The 26,300-nt window shown below is 44.5% G+C and overlaps 1 protein-coding gene across 3 annotated transcripts in view; it reads right to left on the bottom strand.

Annotated features, from left to right (window-relative positions):
- The window catches only part of LOC310862237 (IQ motif and SEC7 domain-containing protein 1-like), a gene marked incomplete at its 3' end in the record, with an annotated part of 207,144 nt that overhangs the window by 137,011 nt on the left and 43,833 nt on the right, over window positions 1–26,300 (bottom strand). For all 3 annotated transcript variants that reach the window (XM_083770038.1, XM_083770037.1, XM_083770032.1), the window contains exon 3: window positions 1,400–1,516. In XM_083770038.1, coding sequence (XP_083626164.1) covers window positions 1,400–1,516 — 117 coding nt within the window. The remainder of the gene's footprint in view (window positions 1–1,399; window positions 1,517–26,300) is intronic.

Below are 26,300 nucleotides of genomic sequence, written 5' to 3'. Positions count from 1 at the left end.
AATCATTAACATGGTGAAGTACATCTTGATGACATCATTTTTTTTTTCATTTTTTTTTTTCAGACCTCCAGTTCTAGGCAACACAGAATGGGGGGACCTTTTTATTATTTCCAGCTCTAAGGTATATTAATGACATAGTAAAATGTTAAAAATGTGTGGTATTCCCCTTTAACAGTTATGGAGAGACAAGGTTTCTGCCCAACAGCAGCTAAACAGCTTAGTCAGCACCGCAGCACTGGTCGTACAGACAGACAGACGGACGGACAGGCGGACATAATCATCCTTAGGGTCCCTTCACTAGCAGGGCTGAAAAACCGAATCGACTAATTGTTAATGATACATTATTTATGACAGCAAGAGCAACCCCAAAGGACAGCAATAACTCAGAAACGTTATATATGAGCTCGTTCACGGTTACACATTGCACTGTAATGCTGTCAATGGGCTTACACAAATCATCTCTGGAACAAATGTCATGACACAGCATACTGGAAGACATGACACAGCAACTCACAAATGGCATATTAATATGCTCTTTCCTCCCTCCCGCTCTAATATGCCCCCCCACCCACACACACACACACACACACACACACACACACACACACACACACACACACACACACACACACACACACACACACACACACACACACACACACACACACACACACACACCACTGGGTGCTAGCCTCACACAACAACAGTGGCGTGTCAGAGGAGAATTATTACCCATACGATGTGGATAGTTGCACTCTCCTCTGATATTATGTGGAGGAGAAACCAAACAGAAGCTCCAGTAAAGTCTCATAAAATCAGTGTTTGTCTCCCCGTCTAACTCATCCACCATCCATTCCAAGGAACATGATGAAAATGCAGAGGATGCTGGTCTATAATCGAAAGAGACAGACAGACAGCAAAGCATTCACCACTGTGTGTGTGTGTGTGTGTGTGTGTGTGTGTGTGTGTGTGTGTGTGTGTGTGTGGCATTCATTTTGCTGCCCAACAGCAACAAAATCCTAATTCATACTGAACTAAGCTGAAGAACCAGTAGAGAGAGAGAGTGTGTGTGTGTGTGTGTGTGTGTGTGTGTGTGTGTGTGTGTGTGTGTGTGTGTGTGTGTGTGTGTGTGTGTGTGTGTGTGTGTGTGTGTGTGTGTGTGTGTGTGTGTGTGTGCGTGCGTGCGTGCGTGCGTGCGTGCGTGCGTGCGTATAACTCCTGGGATTCGAACCCGGGTCCCCTGCATGGAATTCCAACATCTTAACCACTAGCCTAATGGGCCTTGGCCAGGAGAGATATTAGGCTTTTGGTCACCAGGCACTGGCAGAGGCTCTGAGCCACTACTGCTACTGTACATGTGTGCGAGTGCGTGTAAAATGGTGAGAACGTCTTACTGTACCCAGAGGAGGCGGACTTCCACTTGCGGCAGGGAAAGCCTCTCCTGCAGGCTGCGGCAGACACCAGGCTCCCAGGGTTCTCCGGGGGGGTGACTTCGATGGGCAGAGATGCATGTCTCCTGAAAAACAGGAAATCACAATCAGTCACAGGTTTAGTGTTTGTCCGAGAGGATAGAGATAGAGTGAGAGCAGAAGGGGGGGGGGGAAAGATACTGTAGAAACAACTTCAATGAAACAAATAAAGATATATAGATAATGTAATGGCAGGTATACATGAGTATCCCAGAGTTTTCCAGTCTTAAACAGGTCAACTGAGACTGAGACTACAACATCTAACTATAAATGCGCCTGTCTGTGTCTGTGTGTGTGTGTGTGTGTGTGTGTGTGTGTGTGTGTGTGTGTGTGTGTGTGTGTGTGTGTGTGTGTGTGTGTGTGTGTGTGTGTGTGTGTGTGTGTGTGTGTGTGTGTGTACGGTTGTAATGCACGTAACTTGAGAACCGTTTGCCCCACCGACTTGACACAAACGTTCCACACCACCACAGGGTGCAGTGCCCAGCCTTGAGTCGGTGGCTTACACCGTTGTCCAGAAATACCACAAAAGGCTCTGGTCAGGCTCTGCCAGTGGACCTAATGAGCCAAAGTCCCCTCACCTGTGCAATTCCCAGCCTCTGCTTCAGCCAATTGATTGCCATGGCAACCCCACACCTGCCATTTGATTACTTAACCAGTCCACCTTTCAGTTTCACAGGCAGACAGACAGATACACAGATCTCCATGTGGGACACAGACAGACAGTTAGAATGGGTGTTATGACAACGGGTATTGCATACTACAGAGATCTCCATATACTGTACAGTATGGGCACAAAAGGGACACAGACAGATACAGTAGCTAAAACGGGTGGTATGACCACGGACCGTACTATTATTAGTAGGCCGGTGGCCAACGGGCACGTACAGGTCTAGTGGAACCAAATGCACACATAAGCTTCCATTGGGACCCATCGTGGTCTCTGGCATCCAACGGTGAGAAGTTGAGAACCATGTGAAAATAGCAGCTCATCACATCGCAACACATTGTGGTGACAGCTATTCTCTCCATTCATCATTACTAAACTAAATATATCGGTGGAAATAACAAGTGGTTTCTTGTATTTCTTCAGTTTGATTAGTACTGTCTGTAATATAATCACTGATTTCTGATTTGGCTATTATAGTACACTAATCGTTTATGGGGAAAGTAATAATATTACAGTAATATATTACTTATAATAATTTTATAATTTTATGGGAATAAGATGACAGACTCACTTCATTAAACTCTTTCATGACGGGGACCTTACCATGTTTAATTAATATTTTACAGCAGAGGCCTAGAGAAAATTATATTATATTATTATATAATAATATTATATGAATGTACTTTATTATTCTTCTGAGTCATAACCAAAGCCTTCTTTTCAAAGTCCAATGTATGGGATTTAAACTCATTACATTCACTTTTCAGTGTGCCAACTGAGGAATATCAAATCACATCATACGCCCATGAACCGCAAATATTTCATAGCCCGTTGTGATGTATTCTTTAACGAGACAAGTATATCAAAGGTTGGTGTGTAATACAGTATGCTGTTTAATTTATAAGTGATTTAACACGCGGGAAGGCTCGCCGGAACCGGGCCGCCGCCCTGGGGCGTTCCTTGCAAATAACATGATGATGGGGTCTGGGTCATCACTACTGGCCCTAAATTTAGGATTGACACTTATTTTAGTTCATACTAACAAAGCAGTTAAATTGTTAATAAAATAGTGCGTTAACATAGCACCTTTATCCACAGTTATTTACAATTTGCATTGCATTCACACATTCGCCCACACATTCACACTTACATTCACACACCGATGGCGGACCAACCTGCTAATTGTAATTTTTTCTGGTAAATTTTTCTTTTAGTAAAAAATATATACAACCCCTTTGCCCTGCTTAGTATTGCTACAATATGCACTTATGTACAGTACAATTGTAACTGTCTGATGTATTGTTGTGTTTTTGTTTATGTTTCATGTTTTTTTGTGAAGAGGACCACAATGGAAATAAACGTTCTTATTGAGTTTTCATCCACGTGATGCTATTACAGTATATGGCTGGAGAGTGGCATTGTGCTCTTTTTGTGTGATATCACAAAATAAAACCAATCAATCCGGGAGCAGTTAGGGAATCAGTATCTTGCTCAAGGACACATCGACACCAACACAGGGGGAGCCAGGAGTCGAACCGGGGACCGCCTGATTTCCAAGTGGCCAATCTACCTCCTCCTGAGCCACTGCTGCAGCACAGAAACTGTCTCATCGTAGCAAAACCTTTTATTTTCGCCTATGACATGCCCAAAAATTGGATGCCGGGGTTAAATATGTTATACATACAGTATATGTACATTACTTACTTAAAGTAAAAACACTGCACTATGTAACTTTCCTGTTTTACCACGGATTTTAACACGGTTTCCTGCACAGTTAGTTGCTGCGAGAGTGAGGTCTAGCCAACACCAACTCGGGATTCCTGGATCGCTGCCCTCCACAATTTCCTATCCAACATCAGGTTCTTGAGCTCTGCAGTGTTGTCAGCCAAGCTTTCGTGCCGCAGAACATCTACATAGGTGGTACGCGTCTTTCCCCTCCTGGCTTTGCCCTGGGTTGGCTCCCATAGGGTCAATTTACTTGCCTCAAGTTCTGGGTGCCTGACGCAGTGACCTGCCAGCCTCATCCTTCTCTCTCTGACTTGGTCCGTGACCTGTGGTAGGTCTAGGTCCCCATAGAGGTCCACATTTCTGATGCGGTCCGTCCATGTGACACCTAGCGCCATTCGTAGCATTCTTGTGTAGACTCCATCCAGGGCTTTTTTCCTGTTGTACTGTGAGGGTCCATGTCTCGGCCCCATACAGCAGTATTGACTCCACAGTAGCTATGACAGCCGCCTCTAAGGTCTTCTCTCATGTCTGATTTCCACACTCTCCTCATCCAGTGCAAGGCTTTCCAGGCAAGTGTTTTCCGAACCTTCAGATCCAGTTCAGTTGAGGCCGTCCAGGCCCCGAGGTACTTGAAGTCCTCGACTCGCTCGAGCAGTCTGCACAGTGGCAATGGTTTTGTCCTCGGTGTTGACTGTCATTACCTTTGTTTTCTTGGCATTGAGCTTGAGGCTCAAGTGTGGGCGATCTTCCTGCACTCCTTTTCTACTGCCAGTAGTAGCTCCCTTCCTTTCTCAACTGTATCCGAGATTAGGGCGATGTCTTGTCGTCTGCATAGTCGTGGTCAGCGACCATGATGGGGTGTACTCGCCTTGACTTCCTCGGGATCCTGCACAAGTGCTGACATTTTTACCATTGAGATAATAGAGTCCGCTTGCTCGGGGATACATTTAATCTTGACATTCAGATCCTGTGTTTAGGTGTGAGACATGACCTTTGACACAATCCAAATGTCAATAGAAGAGTAAAAAGATATTACTGCTGCATGATTTGGGATCACACCCCAAGGCGCTGCTAGAGTGTAAACCGCGCCCAGAACGTCTCCAATTGGCTGGCTGACACTAAATATTTACTGTAATAATACACAATAACTGCTGTTGCTGTATTAGTCAATGACATACTATTGTACAGTAAGATACTGCACATACTGTATGAATGTACATTACATACAGTAAGCGCTAAGCACGATTCCATTGCCAAGTTGAAAAGGAGAATAGATATTCTTTTGTACCAGCAGTGGGCAAGCATAGCAGGCAGGCAGACAATGACTTTGACTCAGGTCACCTCCCTGGGGGATTCCTCAGCTCTCTGCTGTGCTCTCTGCTCAGCGTAAAACTGTCCTCAGAGGAACAGCAAAGCTGGGAGGCCTCGTAAATCTCTGCCTGTCATCTTGTGAAAGAACACCTTTTTCAAAGTGAACACCACTTTTCAAGAAAGCAAAAAGGAGCAGTGACATGAAGCAGTTAGTTCTCAAATGTTTTCATGTCAAGGACCCTCAGACCCCATCTGAAATTGTTCGCGAGACATGGCAAAAGCATTTCCGGGGGTCCCCAGCCAAAAAATCTAATCATGACGGAGAAAATCTAATCATGTCGGATAAGGTTTGGAATATGCCCTTAATTATATCGTTTTGTGGGTCGTGTGCATGGTGTTTAGCCGCTTCTGTTGTGACTGACTGACAGTGTGACTGAGTTATTGTTTGTTGTGCTCGTCTAGTCTTCTTAGTCTTGTCCTGTTCTTCTCTTTCCTTTCTCTTTATTCGGACTGTGCCCCGGTCAGTGTAATAACTGGAGGTGGAAACCTTAACCACATTAACCCTGGAGTCACTATTTTGGGTTTTCCGCTGTTTGACAAAGTATACAGTATAGGCCTGAAATGATTAATGTACAGTTCTGTAAGTGGTTTACTATAATAGTTCTCAAAGCTGTGTCCACGGACCCCCAGGGGTCCTTGAAAGGGTTCCAGGGGGTCCCCCAGCAAACTATGTTAATACTGTATAGTATACTTTGCCTATTCAAAACAAGCCGCTCTATAAAAGCTCATGTCATGTTTAATAAAAATAAATATATTGAACAAAATAGGACAAATTTCATTTATCATTTAACACAAGTCACAACACAAGTCACAACACAAGTCTATACGCATCTCGAGAACCGTTCGACTTCCATTTTGCCACCCACATCGCAGACGACTAGAGGGAGTGCGCTTGTCCATTCCAGAACCACCAGAAAAGGCTCTGTCCATGGCCCTCTTCAGACATTTTCCACAGACGTTAAACACTGCACGAGCACTTTTTCAGGACCGCCGATCCTCCTCTACATACATGGGCACAAAAGCACAGACAGGCCAAGGGGAGGGGAAATAATCACTTCTCCCTTAGATAGGTGATCCCCCCCCCCCACCCCCTTTTTTTCTGTGTCTTACTTGTAAAGTCTTACTTGTAAAGTATTCAATCAATTTAATCAATCAGACAGACAGACAGGTACTCTGACATATATATATATATAATGGTTCTCTATCGTTCCCTATTTGCATCGTTCCCTACTTGTACTAGACGGGCACCTGTCTAGTACATATCAATTTAGAAGAGAACCACTGGCTTCCTATCGTCGGGTGGAAACCTCATATGTTCAAAATGGTTACTTCTCAGAAAATAAAAATCACACCCGTGTGAACTGAGTGGTGCAACTCCCCCCCCCCCCCCCCCCTCCTCTCTCTCTCTCTCTCTCTCTCTCATTAGCAGGCAACAGTGCAGCACGTGCAGCACTATCTCTCTTTCTGTTTCTGGCACAACAGCGCCCCTACTGGTACTAATAGTCATACTGATGCTCATTAACGTCACATACATAGGCGGACACATAGGTGAACCAACACAGACATTGCTGTTCCTTGGAGTGGTTCCACCACTCAAAAACGGCATCTAAAGTAGCAGACCAGGGCTCTGTTTTCAGTGGTAAATAACTCACTCCGCCCCCGGATGTCATTTTTGTCTCCACCAGGCCGAAGGCATGGGGGGAGAGTATGTTTTGCACTCCGTCCGTCCGTCCGTGTGTCCGTGTGTCCGTCCGTGTGTCCGTCCGTGTGTGTGTCCGTGAGCAGCTAATCTCGGCCACCGTTAACCCGGTCGATGCCAAATTTTGCACACACACTCCCTGGATGCCAACGATGAACCTCTGCCCCAAACTTTCCAGAACGGCCTGTTATAGCGCCACCAGGAGGCCGCTTTTTGCAAAACAAGTTTTTGCACAGTACACCTACAGATTTTGTCCAAACATCGCAAATTGGTACACAGTCTCTCTAGAGCCATTCAACGAAACGGGTCTTTCAGATTTCTCAGACTCCATCCTGATTGGTTAAGATTGGCTTCCAAAGTTCACAGGAGTGCTCAGTTTCAAACAAAATGCTGCAAATCATGAACACATCGCGTGATTTCCGTGAAATTGTGCACGCACATTCCCACTAGGCCGAGGAAGAAATGCCACATGAACAATTTCAACTCAGCCTCAAGGTGGCGCTATAACTGGCCGAAAAGTGTTTTTACCTCTAACTGCACGGATCTGTGGATAACTTTGTATGCCAACTCCCTAGTTTACTTTTGTTGCCCTTTTATCCAACCACCAGATGAAGGCAAGCTGCAATGTCCTACATTCCTATCCTGGTGGAGACCTGTGCCCAGAAGGGCACTTTTTCTAGTTTAATACTAAAATAGCCACTATTCATCAGCAACTGACCCCTCACATGTCCAGTTGTCCACCTCCTTTTGTCGTCCCCCCCCCCTCTCTACCTCTCTCCTACTTCGAACTCCCCTCTGCCACTGATATAGCTAAACTCATCCGGACATCCAAGCCATCCACCTGCCAACTTGACCCCCTGCCATCCTCCCTGGTTATAGCTGTCCATCCATCTCTCAAAACTGCTGCAGTCACACCTTTATTAAAGAAACCTGGTCTAGACCCATAGGAGGCCTTAAGTATGTTTCACCATTTTCAATTGAAACGGGCCTCCACCCTCAGGGGGGCCTCAACAAAATAATGATGTCATAGGTATATGGGGGCCTCATATTTGGTCTTGAAACGGGCCTCCAGATTCCTGGATGGCCGCCCTGAGAACACACAAACACACCAAGCTGTCCATAGGGGGCGCTAGCTCCCCTCAAAGAGCCAAAATGCAAAATCTTCCAGCCTCACTTTTAGTTGCTCAGTGGACTGTCTCTCACACAGCGATATGGAGAAAAATATCACACCCGTGTGACGTGAGCGGCACTGTTATCACCATACATCACATTCCGTGCTCAGCCAGTCAGCTTGAGCACATTCCGCGCACATGCGCACGCACACGCACACGCACACACACACACACACACACACACACACACAAAATACAACACAGCTCAGTGTTAGGGAACGCTGTAGCAATTTACAATTTAGGCATTTAGCAGACGCTCTTAAAGGACCACTTCACCCCTTTTCAACCTATCTTCATATAATAGGTCCTCACTAATAATCATGATAAAATGGCGAAATTATTTTCTACTCGGTCTGTGTCTCATAGGAGGGCTGTGGGCAGTTCAGAAACCGTCTTCCAGTGACATCATCGATGGGGAATACAAGCTAATAAAAACTGCAGGCTTTCTAGTCCTGAAAAGTTGCAATGCGAAAATAGAAGCCATTGTTCTCACGATAATGAAAACATTTTTGTAAAAAAACATTGTTTAAAAAATAATCTGCCTAATGATGATGTCACTGGAAGACGGTTTCTAAACTGCCCACACCCCTCCTATGAGACACAGACGGAGTAGAAATAAATCGTGCCATTTTATCATTATTATTAGTGAGGACCAGGGGCGTCACTACCGTGACGCAGACAACGCGATTGCGTGGGGGCCCATGACGCCTGAGGGCACACCCAGGTCGGGAGAAAAAAAAAAAAAGAGGTGGCAAATTTAAAAAATAAAAATAAACGAGGCGGCCGGGCCCCTTAACAATATATTGTTAACTGAGGTTGATTTTACGTCGCAAACCATTGTAGAAAAATACAATCACGACTTAACCTGTGAATTCCCCATTCAACTTGTATCATTCCGTGAGTGCCTGAGAGACAGCATTAGTTAACGTGAAGACCATCCGAGAGCTCACAAAACTGCTTATTGTGGAGAACAGCAGCATTAGTGCTAGTTTTGGCGAAGTCTGCACTGTATTGCTGCTTTTCCTAACCACAGTGGCATCAGCCGAACGGTCATTCTCAAAATTAAAGCTGATCAAAAGTTATCTGAGGAGTACAATGGGACAGGGTCGGCTCAGTGGACTTGCCACTCTGTCCATCGAGAATACCCGTGCACGCCAGCTGGATGTGAAGGACCTGATAGATGATTTTGCAGAGAGAAAATCCCGAAAGGTTCACCTATAAGGTAAGCAGAGCGCAGAGGCAAAGCCTCTTTATTTAATTACATAATTGCTGTCTAATTTTCGTGGTGCGCCGTCACCATATTTTTATAGCTCAACTTCACCTCTTTTTTTCTCTCTTTTTTTCTCCTCTCAACCCGCTGTCCAAGGTGGCCTGCTGCCTGTGGGTGGTCTTCAAACGAAGCTTTTCATATGGAGATATGGAGATTTCATATGGACATTGTTGTGTTGGAAATGGAATGTTGCTGCATTTTACATGGAGGACTTGAGCATAATTAATTGTGCATGGGCGCATACAGCGCGCTGCCGCTGCTGCGCAACTAACTATCAATTCTGCCCATCAGCTCATTTATTGTGGTCAAAACAGCTTTGAGAAACAAAATGAATAGTTTAAAATAAAATGCCAGTGTTTTACAGTAGCCTACTTGATTATTTTGTTGTTTTCCTTAAGCATTTCTAGCTTGCCGCTTTTTAGTTTTCCGTGCTGTGCAACATGGCCTTATAGATTGACAGCGCATTGTTTTGGCTGTTTTCTTAGTTTCTTTTCATAATTGGCTAAACAGAAAAGAGACCGAATTTGATATATAATGCCACTTGCCACAGCTTGAATCTATTCATTTTAGAGTAGTGTTTGGTCTGATACAAAACCGTTGTTTTAAACATAGTTAATTTGTTTCTATAGCGGCTTGGTGTGGGGGGGGGGGCACTCTGGACCACCCTGCGTCAGGGCCTGTTGCTGCGTAGTGACGCCACTGGTGAGGACCTATTATATGAAGATAGGTTGAAAAGTGGTGAAGTGGTCCTTTAATCCAGAGTGACTTACATTAAGCAAGAACAAAAAAGCATGGGAATGCATCACATAAAAAGCATTTATCATGAAACATGCGTAAGCTAAGAACGTAACAGTGGAATATCTATATAATGAAACTATATTATAAACTATACATATACTATACTATGCTATACGTGTGGAAGACCCATAGATCCATAGACCCCAAGGTAGCCGTAATGAAGTAATAAATATAGCAATAGAGTTGAAAGGGTGCAGATGAACAGCTGCACTAATTGACGTCGTTAAGGCGTGCATGGCAACAGTTTGTGTCGCGTGTGATTTCACACCAGAAGATATAAGATGATGCTTGAAAATTACTGTAGACGTCGAGAGAGGCAGACAGACAGACAGACAGACAGACAGAGAGTGATGTTGTCTTGGACTGTTGCTTGGACCAAAGCAGGAGGACCAAAGTGAGCCCATCATGCTGCTGTAGCAGTGAGGAACAATCTGTATTCCTTTGGAGGCTGTGATATAGTGACCTTCAACACCATGGGACAGATGGATGTCCATGTCTTCAACACAATGTCTTTATGCTGGAAGAAGTTACCTCCAGTGGAACCAGGAAGAGGAGACGGTCACCTTGAGGTTCCATCCAAGCGCTTCGGCCACACAGCTGTGTTGGTTGAAGACACAGTCTACATCTGGGGAGGGTGGCCTTACTGCAATGTGCTTTATGCATTTGATGTTGACGCCCACAGATGGTTCCAACCCAGGGTTTCTGGGACTGTTCCAGAGGAGAGGTGCTTCCACTCAGCCTGTGTGTTGGAGAAGGTCATGTTTATCCATGGACGAGACACCAAGCTGACTGGATACACTAATGACATGTACAAGTTGGACACCAGCACAATGGTCTGGACTTTAATTAACACCAGAGGAACTACACCTCCTGATTCATCAGATCACTCTGCCACCATCATTGGTACCAAGATTTTTGTATTTGGGGGTTGTGGGGACCAGGAGGTCTACAACAGCATCAGAGTGTTTGACACAGAGACAAACGCCTGGCTGGACACACCTTCTGCACAACTTCTACCAGAAGGACGCTGGGGTCACTCAGCATTTACCTACAATGGAGAGCTGTACATATTTGGTGACTGGAACGGTAACCAGAACTTCAATGATGTGTGGAAATTCAGTCCAGAGACCTTCTCCTGGAAGAAGGTTGAGCCCAAGGGGAAAGGACCATGTCCAATGCGTGCAGGTATGTGTTGTTGCATTGTGGGAGATCGTATCATCCTCTTTGGAGGATACGATCTTAGACTTCATCTTAGACTTGAGTCCTAGTCTTAAGACATTATGTAAGCTAGAAGTTATTCAGTACGCTCTGGACCAATCAGAACTCCCACACGACATCAGGTGGGAACTGGCAGCCATGGCAACCAACGACAACAGACGACAACAACAATAACAACCGAGACCACATTCCAGACGAAGGAACAGCAGAAAGATCAAGAAATGATGGATCAACATCTCATCCCACCTGATGGTGAGCCACCTCTCAGCATCACTTACTGAGATTCAAACCTCAGGAGACTCCTTCTCTCCAAACAGGCTCTCTAACCATTCAGCTAGGCATCAACAATGACAATTGTTCCGTCCAACACAATGCGGTGGAAACACAAACCTGTGTCTGTATGATCCAAACTGAACACGGTGGAACTCTCTTTATTGTATATTTATTTCTATGATCTTTTTTTATTTAAAGGACCAAGCAGTCCTGAAAGGACTTGGTCTGCTATTGTTATTGTTAGTTTTTTTTTTCCTTCTTCTTCTGCCAAAATAATAATAATCGCGAAACCCGGCCTACAGAAAAAACAAACCTCTTAAGGGCGACTGTGGCTCGAGAGGTAGAGCAGGTCGTCCAATGATCCCTGGGTCGGCGGTTCGAATCCCGGCTCCTCCACCTGTCTACATGTCGAAGTGTCCTTGGGAAGACACTGAACCCTAAATTGATCCCGATGTCCTGGTTGGTACCTTGCATGGCTTCCGCCGCAATCGGTGTATGAATGTGTGTGTGAATGGGTGAATGTAATGCACAATCTATGTAAAGCGCTTTGGATAAAGGCGCTATATAAATGCACCATTTACCATTTTATCTGGTACACAGCAAGCTAAAAGGAATCAACACACCAGCACGCCAGAGACCAGAATACTTCAAACCCAAACAAATAGTTAAAAATAGAACTACAAACGCATGTTGGAGATTAAACAACAGATAACAGCCAGCACCAGCAACTGTGTTTATTTAATCACATGTGAAAAATGTGGCTTACTATATGTCGGAGAAACGAGTAAAACAATAGCTGCAAGGCTGAGACAACACAAATACAATATTAACTAGAAAAAGTGCCCTTCTGGGCACAGGTCTCCACCAGGATTTCTTCCTCAGCTTAGTGGGAATATGCGTGCACAGTTTCATCGCAATCGGACGCTGTGTTGAGGAGTTGTGGCGATTTGTACAAAGCGGGCTACTCCTGAAAACTGTAGGAGCCAATCGTGGCCAATCAGGATGGAATATGAGAAATCAAACAAACCTGCCTTGATCACATGACTATGGAGATCATGTCTACCGATTTGCGTGAAATTTGGATAAAATCTGAAGGAGTAATAATAGAAAATGTGTTTTACATATGTCGGCCTCCTGGTGGCGCTATAAAGAGCAGATGTGAAAAATTCCAGGCAAAGGTTTTTCCTTGGCCTCTAGGGAGTTGGCATACAAAGTTATCCACAGATCCGTGCAGTTAGAGGTAAAAACACTTTTCGGCCAGTTATAGCGCCACCTTGAGGCTGAGTTGAAATTGTTGATGTGGCATTTTGTCCTCGGCCTAGTGGGAATGTGGGTGCACAATTTCACGGAAATCACGCGATGTGTTCATGATTTGCAGTATTTTGTTTGAAACTGAGCACTCCTGTGAACTTTGGAAGCCAATCTTAACCAATCAGGATGGAGTGTGAGAAATCTGAAAGACCCGTTTCGTTGAATGGCTCTAGAGAGACTGTGTACCAATTTGTGCGATGTTTGGACAAAATCTGTAGGTGTACTGTGCAAAAACTTGTTTTGCACAAAGCGGCCTCCTGGTGGCGCTATAACAGGCCGTTCTGGAAACTTTGGGGCAGAGGTTCATCGTTGGCATCCAGGGAGTGTGTGTGCAAAATTTGGCATCGACCGGGTTAACGGTGGCCGAGATTAGCTGCTCACAGACACACGGACGGACGGACGGACACACGGACACACACACGGACGGACGGACGGACACACGGACGGACGGAGTGCAAAACATACTCTCCCCACATGCCTTCGGCCTGGTGGAGACAACAATGCAAGACAACTAAAAGGATTGTTCAACATTACATGGCACATGGCATTGAAGCTCTAAAAGTATCTGGACTTCAACACAATCCCAACTGGACAGTAGGACAAAGACGTTTTAATGGAAAACAGTGGATTAAGAACCTCAACACGGATTTTCCTGGAGGTTAAACATGGCATTAAACATGCCAAAATATTAGACAAGTTGTTTTGATTTTGTACCAAAACTCCACAGCCATATACATGCTAAACACAGCCAACAATCAATGGAAATCAGACTTTAGTTTGAATATAGGGGACAAATTAGCACATTCCACACCAAGCCAACCTGGGACACGAAGCAAGAGTGTACAGTGCACTGAAGTCCCCTCAGTCAACGGCCGCCACTCTTGGCCCTCTCTCTCTCTCTCTCGCTCACTGCCTTGCTCTCTCCCACAATGTTAATGTTAAGTTAGTAAAGTTACACCTATTTTATGTAAATAACATGGTAAAATGTGCATTGGGAGGTAAAGGGGAGACACTTTAATTGTGAAGGGACGACAGGATGAGGAAAGGTGTTGTTGTTGCTAATTGTCGAGAGTAATGGCTGCGTGTGATATTGAACAGTCAAACTATTCGTATCAATATACGGCTGTATCAACAAAATAATGATGTCATAGGTATATGGGGGCCTCATATTTGGTCTTGAAACGGGCCTCCAGATTCCTAAGGCCGCCCCTGTCTAGACCCCAACATCTTCAATAACCTACGCCCCATCTCCAACCTGCCATTCCTTGCAAAAATTCTGGAAAAAACAGTTGCTTCACAGATCCAAGCTCACCTCACCAACAATAACCTCTATGAACAGTTCCAGTCCGGTTTTCGCCCCCGTCACAGCACAGAAACAGCCCTCCTCAAAATCACCAATGACCTCCTGATTGCTGCTGACTCTGGACTAGTATCCATCCTTATCCTCCTGGATCTGAGCGCAGCTTTTGACACCATTTCACACTCCACCCTCCTCGAGCGACTAGCATCCATTGGTATATCCGACACACCCCTAGACTGGTTTCACTCATACCTCTCTGGCCGTACTCAGTTCATTCAGCTCAAATCATTCACTTCCCATCCCTCCCCCATCTCCTCCGGTGTCCCCCAGGGCTCTGTACTTGGCCCTATCTTATTTATCATTTATCTCCTCCCCCTTGGACAGATTTTCCGCAAATACAACATCCTTTTCCACTGTTACGCGGACGACACCCAGCTCTACGTCTCCTCCAAACCCTCTTCCACCTTCCCACCCTCCTCCCTCTGTACCTGTTTGCAGGAAATCAAGTCCTGGTTCACCTCCAATTTCTTCAAACTCAACAGTGATAAAACCGAGGTAGTCCTCATTGGTTCCAAATCCACACTCACCAAGCAACCCAGTTTCACTCTCACCATTGACAACTCCTCGGTTTCCCCCTCCCCTCAGGTTAAGAGTCTGGGTGTCGTCCTCGACAGTACCCTTTCATTCCACACCCACATCAACACCACCATCCGATCCGCCTACTTCCACCTCAGAAACATCAACCGCCTCCGCCCCTCCCTAACTCCCCACAGTGCCGCTATCCTGGTTCACTCTCTTGTCACTTCCCACCTGGACTACTGTAATTCCCTTCTCTTTGGTCTCCCCCACAAACTCCTCCATAAACTCCAACTAGTCCAAAATGCTGCTGCCCGTATCGTCACCAGAACCCCTGTCATCAGTCACATCACCCCTGTTTTACACCAACTCCACTGGCTCCCCATCAAATACCGTATCGACTTCAAAATCCTTCTCCACACATTCAATTAAGGACATAATTCCAAGCGGTATATTCCACGTGATTAGATTTTGTCTTCAATTCGTTTTTAAAAGATAATTTGCTGTTTAAATGAAAGATCCCCATATACTTTACCTAAACCGGCTCTTATATCTTAACCCCAAACGCAAGAGGCCCTTATTAATAGCAATGGGTAATGGGATCATGGCTGCTGCCATTTGCTGCTGTTTCGACATAATGAATAATGAATTAAAAAATGCTAATCTCTCAGCTGCGCTGCTGCCCAAGCTGGGAGCTGTGAACCATGAAATAAGTGTGAATTCTCTTCCAGTCTTCCATTAGTTAGTCCGACTCACTTCATAAACATGCAGTGCAGTACAACAATGTAGAAGTAATGGGGTCATCCCTAATTGTTCCCCACTTACCTAAGAGTTAAGGCTTAGGTTTAGGGTTTAGGTAAGAGGGCATCATAAAAACCTTAGCCGTACACGCTCCCGAAAAACACCCGAAAAGTTTTCAACTTTATCAATATCAATTGAAAATACCAGATCCACAAGCTCGGAATTCTCTACATGTCGTTAGGCCTTTTTAAAACCTGCCATATCCATTTTCTGCTTTGTTTCAGGGGCTGCACACTTGACACAAGAAGCTATCACAAGTTTGTCATCATATTCACTTGGAGAGGGAGAGTTATCATTCAGAACAGCGTTTGTGTGAAAAAAGAAATGAAATCCAGTTTGGTTGGTGATGTCGGCAACCGGGCCCACAGGGAACACTCAAGGACAAACACACCGAGTCGGCTCCCCTCCGGCTATCACAGCTGAACATCACTCTCCATAGCAACGGGAGATGGACATTGGACAGAGTAGGAGAGAGTGGAAGCGACAGGCTCACAGCACCGTCCCAGCGGAGGTGCGCAGGGCCGGGGTGAGAGACAGGGTCTCAGATTGGCCCTGAGGCACGGCGCTGTGAAACTCTCCTCCCTGCGGACAGACGCGGTGAGCCCGAGCACGCTGACAAACCCCCCCGACACGGCGCCGACAGCCCCCTGACGCCGCACGTCACACAGACCATGCAAGGTGTCAAGTGCAGTGAGCACAGCACAGCACTGCGCTTAAAACCCTTGTCACTGCTACCAAAATAGTGTTTTTTTTTGTTTTTTTTTAGATTAACCCATTAAAACTCCTTCTAAATCTCTAGTTCTCAAACCATTTTGTGTCAAGGACACCCAAATGATGATTTTGTTTGTCAATTGTTTTTGAAAAACCACTGTTCTAAATCCTATGACTTTATTTCCTGAAAAACGTATAATCTCGTAGGGCGGCAGTGGCTCAGGGGTAGAGTGGCTGGATGGTAACTGCAAGGTTGCCAGTTCGAACTCGGGCTCCCCCAGAGTTAGTGTCGAAGTCTCCTTGAGCAAGACACTGAACCCCTAACTGCGGTTTCCGCCACCATCAGTGTATCAATGTGTGTGTGATTGGGTGAATGTAATGCACAATCTATGTAAAGCGCCGCTATAAAAATGCACCATTTACTATAAATGCACCATTTACCAATATATGGTTCCATCACGCCTCATGACATCACGCCTCGTGACATCACATCATGTTGATCTGACCCCCCCCATGCCAAAGCACCAGCCCAGCAGTCTGCCGTCGACCAGGCAGATGTGTGCACGTGACCTCGCTTCTCACCCTCAGGGCGTCTTACTGGTTATATAGCTAAAATCAAAAATTACACGCTTTCCCGGTTTTAATGGCTTAACCATGAAAGTTTCTTCTTGCAGTCTGCAAATCTGGTATCTGAAAACCAAAAATCTGGTCTTCAGATAAGCACTCACTGAAAATTGGAAACATAAATAAATGAGTTTGACAATAGACGTGTTTAATTAAGTTATCACTTGAAAAGTAACAAAGATACAAATTATAACTATCTTTATTAAAACAATGGTATCTGTGGAACAAGGATTGGAGTTAAAATCCCTGAGGTGCATGCACAATGCACATAGCATTCTCACATAATTGTATCCCTCTGTGTATCTCTCTCTCTCTCTCTCTTACTCTCTCTCATGCTCAAAATGAGCGTAGTGCCTGTGGAGACACCAAACCCCACACTTAACATTTCAAGCCATAGCCTGTTATTGAAAATCGCATTATACAGGGAATAACCAACCACAGAAAACTTTTAATTACATCAATTTGTTCAGAATTAGATGCACTGGAGATTTGGAGATGTGAAGCATCTCGTGAGCGCAGTGCACAATTATTGTGCATTTTAGAAGGCCTATAACAACCTAACACACCTACCTACAGCCTCAAACCCAAGATCTGCTTGTAGAGTATAACATCCTGGTCAAGCCGCTTCTACTGTATGGGGCTGAGTACTGGCGAATAACCAAGTCCGACATGAGCAAACTAAGTCAGCTCTTTCCACAATGGCTGCCTGAGGAAGATCTGTCGAATATTCTGGCTTAATAAAATAACCAACAAGGAACTCTACATGGAGACTGTCTGCCGAGATGTGATCAGAAATCAAAGACCGCCGTCTAAGATGGCTTGGACATTTCAAATGCATGTGTAACAACATAGCGATTGATATGTATGGTTTAATGCTATAATATATCGTCTCTGTCATGTGGAAACCTCATATATTGCTTCGTGCTGCATTTCGAGCTTGTGGATCTGCTACTTTTGATGTTTTTGCGTGATCAAATTCACTTATGAAAACACCAACACCATTTAAGATGAGAGGTTTCTGCCTGACAGCAACTAAATTAAATTCACACTGTGTAATTTTTCCAATTGAACAAGTTATTTTTGATTAATGATTACTGCAAAAAGGTGCAATATGTTTTACTTTGGACAGAAATGTGGTCCACCAGTACCGGCTCCTGTCCGTCTATCCATGTGAAATTGTGAATGTCACATGACAGATGGTGTTTACATGGTGTGTGGTCACACATCAAAGACGAGCATAAACACCTGGTACGCACGCATACAGCCACATACTGTACTGTACCAGGTGTATTACTGTCACTGTCGAGCAGAAACCAAAGAAATTACTGACATTTAATAGTTTCAAATAATGTTGAAATAGTGGAAATAGCTGATCCACAAGCTTGCTAGATTGTACATTTGTAGATTTGCTATTTATTTCTACTTATTTGCATGAACATTGTATGGACATTTATCAACATGGAAATGATTATGATGATTATGCAAAATGTGACAGGCCAATTGCCACAGTCCTATGGCGAAGAACAAACCAGGGCTTAAAATAGTTTCGTCTCGTCGCGAATCTTTGATCTGAATCCCGATTCAGGCCCGATTCAGTCTAATGACTCATCAGCTCAGCTGCAATGACGTTTTAGTGTTTCTGAGACACACTGTGTGAGGGTGAACAACTTCATGAAATAATTTGTGTTTTATCAGGTTTTTTTATTATCATGTTTTTATTGTATTGGAACTTCTGAGCGTAAGTTTTTCACAAAAGTGAATCTGAATAATAGTAAGAAGAAAATGTACTGTAGTAAGAACAATTAAGACACGTGATGCCTTTAAAGCTCCTCTGAATTGAATTTATATCGCAAGAACCAGATCAGCTAATAGAGGGTATGCGCGTGACATCATCATCAAACCCGGAAGTTATGCAGGAACGCCTACTGAGTGGCAAAAAACTACTTTCTGGCCTTGACAGCCCAGACATCCAAACAGAAAAGTCATATCTGATTGTATTAAACAATGTTAAACGACGTTAAACTCACTTTACCACTCACTTTGCCACTCGATTTGCCACTCGATTTGCCATTGACTTTATGCATGTGCATTGTGCATACCCCATTGATTGATAGCACAGCACGCTATAACAATAAGAAAATCCATGTACAGTACACTACATATTATGTAAACTCATGTGCACGAAATCCAAACTAAAATGCATACAGATATACATCAATGACAACCATCTGTACAGTATCTATTTACAAAAGCAGTCCATCATTGAAGCCCAGAAGAAACTCAGTGTAAGTATCCACTAGGTCTCTATTTAGCCCATTTTGGGTGGGAACCCATTTTGGTGTTAGCATTATGTTATGCTTTAGCTATTGAAAATGAGCAGATCTACAAGCTCATAGCGCACCACCGAGTGGCGCGCTACAAGCTTGTAGGTCTGCTATTTTAGACAAATCGAAGAACGACTGACATAGAAACAGCTTTTTCAGAGAACTGTCAGGATGTAGAAGACATTTTTAGAATCTGATCTCAGGTCAAAATGGGTTAGAGAAGTGTCTCCTTATCTCCTTCCCTCAGTCCTAACAGCCTCCTCAACACCCATGAAGCGTAGCCTCCCAACTCCATGAGCAGGAGAATTAAGGAGTCTGCATACAGGACCTGTCATCCTCATTTCTGATGCTCTCTCATGCTCACTGAAGAATTCTCAATTCCCTTTTAGTCTTGCCCAAAAAGTAAAAACGTTGGACCCAGGACAATTTCCATCTGAAATAAGAGCTTAAAAATGTGCTTGCATAACAGATGTGTCTTTACCAATCTGTCCCTGAAATGACTTTATCGCTTAGAAGCGATAATGGAAGGTTCCAATTACTAGATGGCATATGCCAATGTGTCTTGACAATACTTATTGTAGTGTACTGTAGTGTAGCTGGCCCGGACGGTTATAGCTCAACAGACCGGGCACCTACTGTAGGTTGCTGAGCCAGCCTGACGGTGTGCCGCGGGTTCAACTCCCGATCCCGACGGCCTTTGCGGCGTGTCTTCCGCCCCCCCCCCCATCTCTCTACCATTTCCTGTCAGTCTACTTTCAACCTATCAATAAAGGCAAAAAGGGCCAAAGAAAAATCGTTAAAAAAAAAAGAAGTAAAAAGTATAGAAGTGTAGCTCAGTCGGTAGAGCACTCTCCTTTCGACCGAAAGGTCATGGGTTCGACCCCGGGCACCAACCCAGTGTATGAGTAGCACAGCTTGACGCCGTGTGGTAGTTGTTGCTCTCCACCTCGGCAATGCATCTCCCAGGGGTCTAGCACATTGAAACGGGGATAGACTCCTGCACCATAGCTGATACAGACAATAAGCCTATCTGACTTACTTACTTAGTAGAAGTTAAGACAACAGACTTGTTGTTTAAGAAGAAGAGGATTAGGTGCTAGAAAAGCCATATATCTTTTTCACCAACCCTCACTGACAAACATGCATTTTAAATTCTTTGGTCATAATTTCCTTTCTCATAAACGGACACACACGTCATTATCATGTCACTCAAAATCTTCCTCTGGGATACAAATGTATTTTTTGCTTAACCGACTATAAAGGCATGCTTCCTTTTCAGGCTATTTCAAGTCTGTTTACTCTCACATCCTTAAAAAAAAAGACACCATTGAAACTGTCCTGGTTCGAACTTGTGTATGTGTGTACTGTATGTGGGTTGGACAAAAAGCGAATTGAGAATCCATCATTGAGCAGAAGAGGAGCATTAGAAAAAAAGATGAAAGGTCTCCTCTCCTGTAGCCAGACACTTTGATGTTTCTGGTCATGAGATGCTGGGCTATAGGCCTATGCTTCATGGGTATTCAGGGAAGTAGACTTCTCTAACCCATTAAGACCTGGGGCCCATTCTACCAATGCCTTCTAAAGCAGTAGTTCTCAAACCATTTCATCATTCAAAATTAATCAACATTTTTCAAAGAAAAGTCAACACAAAAATCTAAAAACGGTTTTAATTGGCTAAGCAGAGGCCTATTGGATACTGATCTGTAGTATGCAAGGGGCTTCAATGATGGATTGTTTTTGCATGGATGGTTTTTCATGAATACAGATGGTTATTATCATATATGTAAATGTATACAGTTGGGGTTTCCGTGGACATTCTGCACATAAGGGTCACGGGTGCAGGTGGTACAGTGTACTCTCTTTGGTACAAATGGGTGACAAATTTGATACAAACAAAGGGATGAGACCAAGGCATGCTACATTTTTTTACTTTATTCTTTCTACAATGTATAGCAACAAGAGACACAGAGTTAACTCCCAGATTGAAAGGTATAACAATGTACAGGTTGAAACAAGTCTAAAAGGGATAATTCAGTTGTGGAAAAAAAACAGCACGCTTGATCTAATTTCAGTTTGAACTGAACTGAACTGGACTGTTTTTACAGCGACTTCCACATAGCAAATTGACCTCCACAGCCAGAACACGGCCAAGCTTTGTTCTTTTCACTCTTTGTCGTTGCTATAATACTGGGTCTGGTTTTATAATCCCACTCTATCTCTCCCTCTCCCGTTCACCATCTCCCTGCGGAGAATTACAGGGAAATAAAGGCTCCACATCCATCCAGCCAGCCTCCAGCCAGCCAGGACAGAATACCACTGAGCTTCCACTGCTGCAGCTCTATGAACAATCCCCTCACAAAGTCACACCAGACCACAGAAAAAGCACAGCGGTATAACCTATTAAGAGCTGCTGAGGCCGATTCTACAAATGCCTTCTAAAGCAGTAGTTCTCACACTTTCAAGATTAAAAAAAGAAGAAAAAAAATCCAAAATAGAAGATGTACAAGCTTGCAGCGTGGACGAAGTAAAACGCTGTGAGCTTGTACATCTGCTATTTTTGAACAGCATATGCTAAAATGACACAGGTGCTTTCCCGGTTTTAATGGGATAAACTGGAGCAGTAAATTGTGCGCTGGCTGCTCAGAAGCGGCCATGGCCACACTGTAAATTGTCGCGATGAAATTTTCAATCAGACTCCTCTCCCCGGCCCTCAAAAAAAACACAACGCAGGTAAAACTCCAACTTCCAGCCATTACCACGTACAAGAGCTCCCGTAAAAACGTTTACAGCCGATCTAGTCTCACGTACAGTCAGATGATCAGGAGATCTCCGTCAACTGATAAGTGTGTGTCGACATCTAAATTCAATAAATGGGCTAACTGGATGGAAACTATTTGGAAATTTTAAAACATAACAGCTTCACAAGGATTTAGATCCATTCCTTCATGTGGGACGGGGTCTGGAATGGTTTTCAAAGCAGCTGGCGTAGGTTTGTTACTGCTGGTTTTCTCTCTGATTTCAAGCCCATTTGAATTTAGATTTCCTCAGATGTACGGTATCAGTACAGGCAGAGATCTCTGATCGTCTCTTGGCTATGTAAGACTAGCTACACCCTAAAGAATGACACCACACAGAAACCCAGTTACCAAAGCTACACAGCAGACCAGTCCTTGAGGTGCCAGCCAATGGATCAAACACGAAAGAATGAATCAAAAGTTCATTGTGGACACAGAGACTGGAAATACACCAACATTTCGGACAGACTAGACTGCCTTCTTCAGGTTCCATCACACAGAAACAAACATATAATCGTAGCCAGTGACGTATGCAGGAAATACATTTTAGGGAGGCGAAAAATTCGCAGACCACCCGTGGGGGGTCAGCGGGGGGGCAAAAAAAACAACAACTGAAAAACGTTAATGAAGTATAATCAATGTATGTTTTGTTATTCTAAAAAGAAAACAGAGTAGGCCTATGCAGCATTACAGATAAGGCAAACGTGATGTCCTGCACAAATTAGTGACTCATTTCAATATTGCATTGGAAGTAATGCCACTTTGCTTAAATAGAGTGGGAACAAAGCGTTGTACTAACTTCATTTGCGTCCCACTTTTCAAATGCATTTTGTGGTTGAACAATCAGAAACACTAAACAAAGAGATTGTTCCTGCCAGGCGAGTACAGGTGATGGTCCACGCAGCCCACCCCCCCCCCCCCCCCCCCCACGCGGAACGGGCGAAGAGCCAATTCGCTGCCCACTAATAGTTCTGCCTTAGTGTTTTTCTTTCTTTTTTTCCCCAGGGTGTTTTTCCAAATGGAGTTAGGGAGGCAGCTGCCTGCCTTGCCTTTATGATAAATACACCTCTGATCGTAGCACAGCATTCTTCACCCCCCCGACGGTCATCCTCGATATCGGTATGATACAGCATTTGCGTTTTGTATATTGCAAAAATAATGTGTGGTTGTCACAAAAAAAACAAGACACTCTTGTACTTGTCTCATGGCACAGCAGGTGAACTTTACACCCCGTCATAATGTATCTGTTCCTCTGTGCCAACCTGTGTGCTAGTCTGGGCAGGTGAACTTTACACCCCGTCATAATGTGTCTGTTCCTCTGTGCCAACCTGTGTGCTAGTCTGGGCAGGTGAACTTTACACCCCGTCATAATGTATCTGTTCCTCTGTGCCAACCTGTGTGCTAGTCTGGGCAGGTGAACTTTACACACCGTCATAATGTGTCTGTTCCTCTGTGCCAACCTGTGTGCTAGTCTGGGCAGGTGAACTTTACACCCCGTCATAATGTGTCTGTTCCTCTGTGCCAACCTGTGTGCTAGTCTGGGCAGGTGAACTTTACACCCCGTCATAATGTATCTGTTCCTCTGTGCCAACCTGTGTGCTAGTCTGGGCACGTGAACTTTACACACTGTCATAATGTGTCTGTTCCTCTGTGCCAACCTGTGTGCTAGTCTGGGCAGGTGAACTTTACACCCCGTCATAATGTATCTGTTCCTCTGTGCCAACCTGTGTGCTAGTCTGGGCAGGTGAACTTTACACACTGTCATAATGTGTCTGTTCCTCTGTGCCAACCTGTGTGCTAGTCTGGGCACGTGAACTTTACACACTGTCATAATGTGTCTGTTCCTCTGTGCCAACCTGTGTGCTAGTCTGGGCACGTGAACTTTACACACCGTCATAATGTGTCTGTTCCTCTGTGCCAACCTGTGTGCTAGTCTGGGCAGGTGAACTTTACACACTGTCATAATGTGTCTGTTCCTCTGTGCCAACCTGTGTGCTAGTTTGGGCAGGTGAACGATCAACGATGCTGTGCAGAACCCAGTCCACTCTGCCAGACCAAGGTGCTTCTCACCTATTGAGATGCATGTTAACCCATTTAGGCCTGACCTCGAAATAAAAAAAATATCTTCTAAATCCTCCAGTTTTCTGAAATAAATATTTTCACGATTTTTCAAAAACAGCAGACCTACAAGCTCGTATCGCGCCACCCGGTGGCGCGCTATGAGCTTGTAGATCTGCTATTTTTCAATAGCTAAATTATAACATAATGTTTAAAACACCAAAAGGGGTTCCCGCCTCAAAATGGGTTTATGGCGGGATTTCTCCATATAAATAATCGATCACTTCAGTAGCAAGAGCTTCAAAATGAATTTTCTAAATCTATTCAACAAGGCCTGCAGTAGGCATGTACTGGAAAAAATGTGCATGACATTATTTCAATAAACTAGAAATAATATGAGGAAATGTAAGAGGGATAAACGGTATACAACTCAATCAACTTTAACGTCCGTCAGGAGTTTTCTCATTAGCCATGATGATGACAGGCCCCCTTTCTCCGTGTGTGTGCTGTGCACACACACACACTTGCATGCAAGGACGCATGCACAGGCGCCCCGGCTGGCCAGGGGGAGGTAGTTTAGACTCTAAACTTTAGAGACCAGGATTACTGCATGTTTTTGTGAGGGTACCTACTCTAGGGGACACGGGGAGAACATGCAAACTCCACACAGAAAGGCCCTATCAACTTTAACGTCCGTCAGGAGTTTTCATGTAATTCATGGTAAGACTATGGTGATTAGTATTATTGCCATCACCTGGGTGGGTGAGTTAACTTGTGTAACTTTCCCATAGTTAAGCTGTGTACTGTATATGACTGTTCAACAACACAGCCATGCATGAAATCTTACTGATAGCTCTGAGCTGAGGTGACGGAAGCTTGCCCAGCTTTGCTTTGAAACAGTTGCTAAACTATTTGAATTGAATCTATTTTTAGGGTGGGGTTTAGGGAAGGGTCCTTTGGAGAACATATTATCACATCATATCAAATTATTGTTGCTGTCGGGCAGAAACCACTTACGTATATCCAAATGTCTGTGTTCTTTTGTATATTCCCGATCCTGACGACCTTAGCTGTGTGTCAACCCCCCCCCCCCCCCCCCCCCCCGAGCTCGAAAAACTGCGCGAAGCAACACGTTTCGAGCTTGTTCATCTGCTACTTTTGATACTTTTGAATTTGAACCCTGAAAAGTAACTGATTTGGACATACATGAGGTTCCCCCCGGCAGAGACGACATACTATGACATAATCAAGGAGGTTGACCCGGGTTCTAATCACGTCGGAATGAAGCCATCCATTGTGATTAGCCACATGCAGGCCAATTAACCACCATGTTGTTATTCCTCTCTCATTAGCCATGGAGTGTGTGTGTATGGATCCAATCCCCCTGATGATGACAGGCCCCCTTTCTCCGTGTGTGTGCTGTGCACGCAAGGACGCATGCACAGTCACACACACAGTGAAATGCTGACTTGCACACACAGAGCATTCAGCGTTCATGTTGGCCTACACACTGGCGCACGCACGCACGCATGCACACAGACACACCGAATAGTTATTTATAGTGTACTACGCTAAGATCAGTGGCTTTTCCATTATTAATGATATGGAGAACCATCTAACTATGTAACACACTAAATATTAAAGAGCCCGGGCCTCACTTGCAGCATGTGTGTGACACATTAGCAGTGAGAACGTGTAGGTGACTGTGAGCCTAGAGAGAGTGGAAGTGTTGCATCAGAGCCTGTGCTACAACAAAGGCGCTTTACGCTCCTCTGCTGTTCAGAAACCTCGTACAGGGACATCGCTGTGGATGCCCCGCCGCTCGCCTCAAATTGGGCTGCTCACTTTGTAAAAAGATGCTACTGAATATGCATAATGCATGGGATGCTTATTAACAAACCTGTCCGCTTGTGTGTCTGCCTGGGGAGAGAGCGGCCAGCATCAATGTACTGGCTAATAACGGCTCTCTGTGGTCAGTGGGAGGGGGTCGTAAGACCAGTGACTCTCAAGCTTTAAAACAGGCTCTTTATCTCACTGGACATGTGTACCCTAGTTATGCCCCAGACAGGCCACTGAGGTCTGCTGACCAGCAGTCCTGACAACCTGGTGGTTGCCAAAACTAGATTAACAAGCAG

Source organism: Protomyctophum parallelum (genome assembly GCF_964188405.1).
Source record: "Protomyctophum parallelum genome assembly, chromosome: 7".
NCBI classification, from domain to species: domain Eukaryota; kingdom Metazoa; phylum Chordata; class Actinopteri; order Myctophiformes; family Myctophidae; genus Protomyctophum; species Protomyctophum parallelum.
This window is presented reverse-complemented; position numbering and strand designations above follow the sequence as displayed.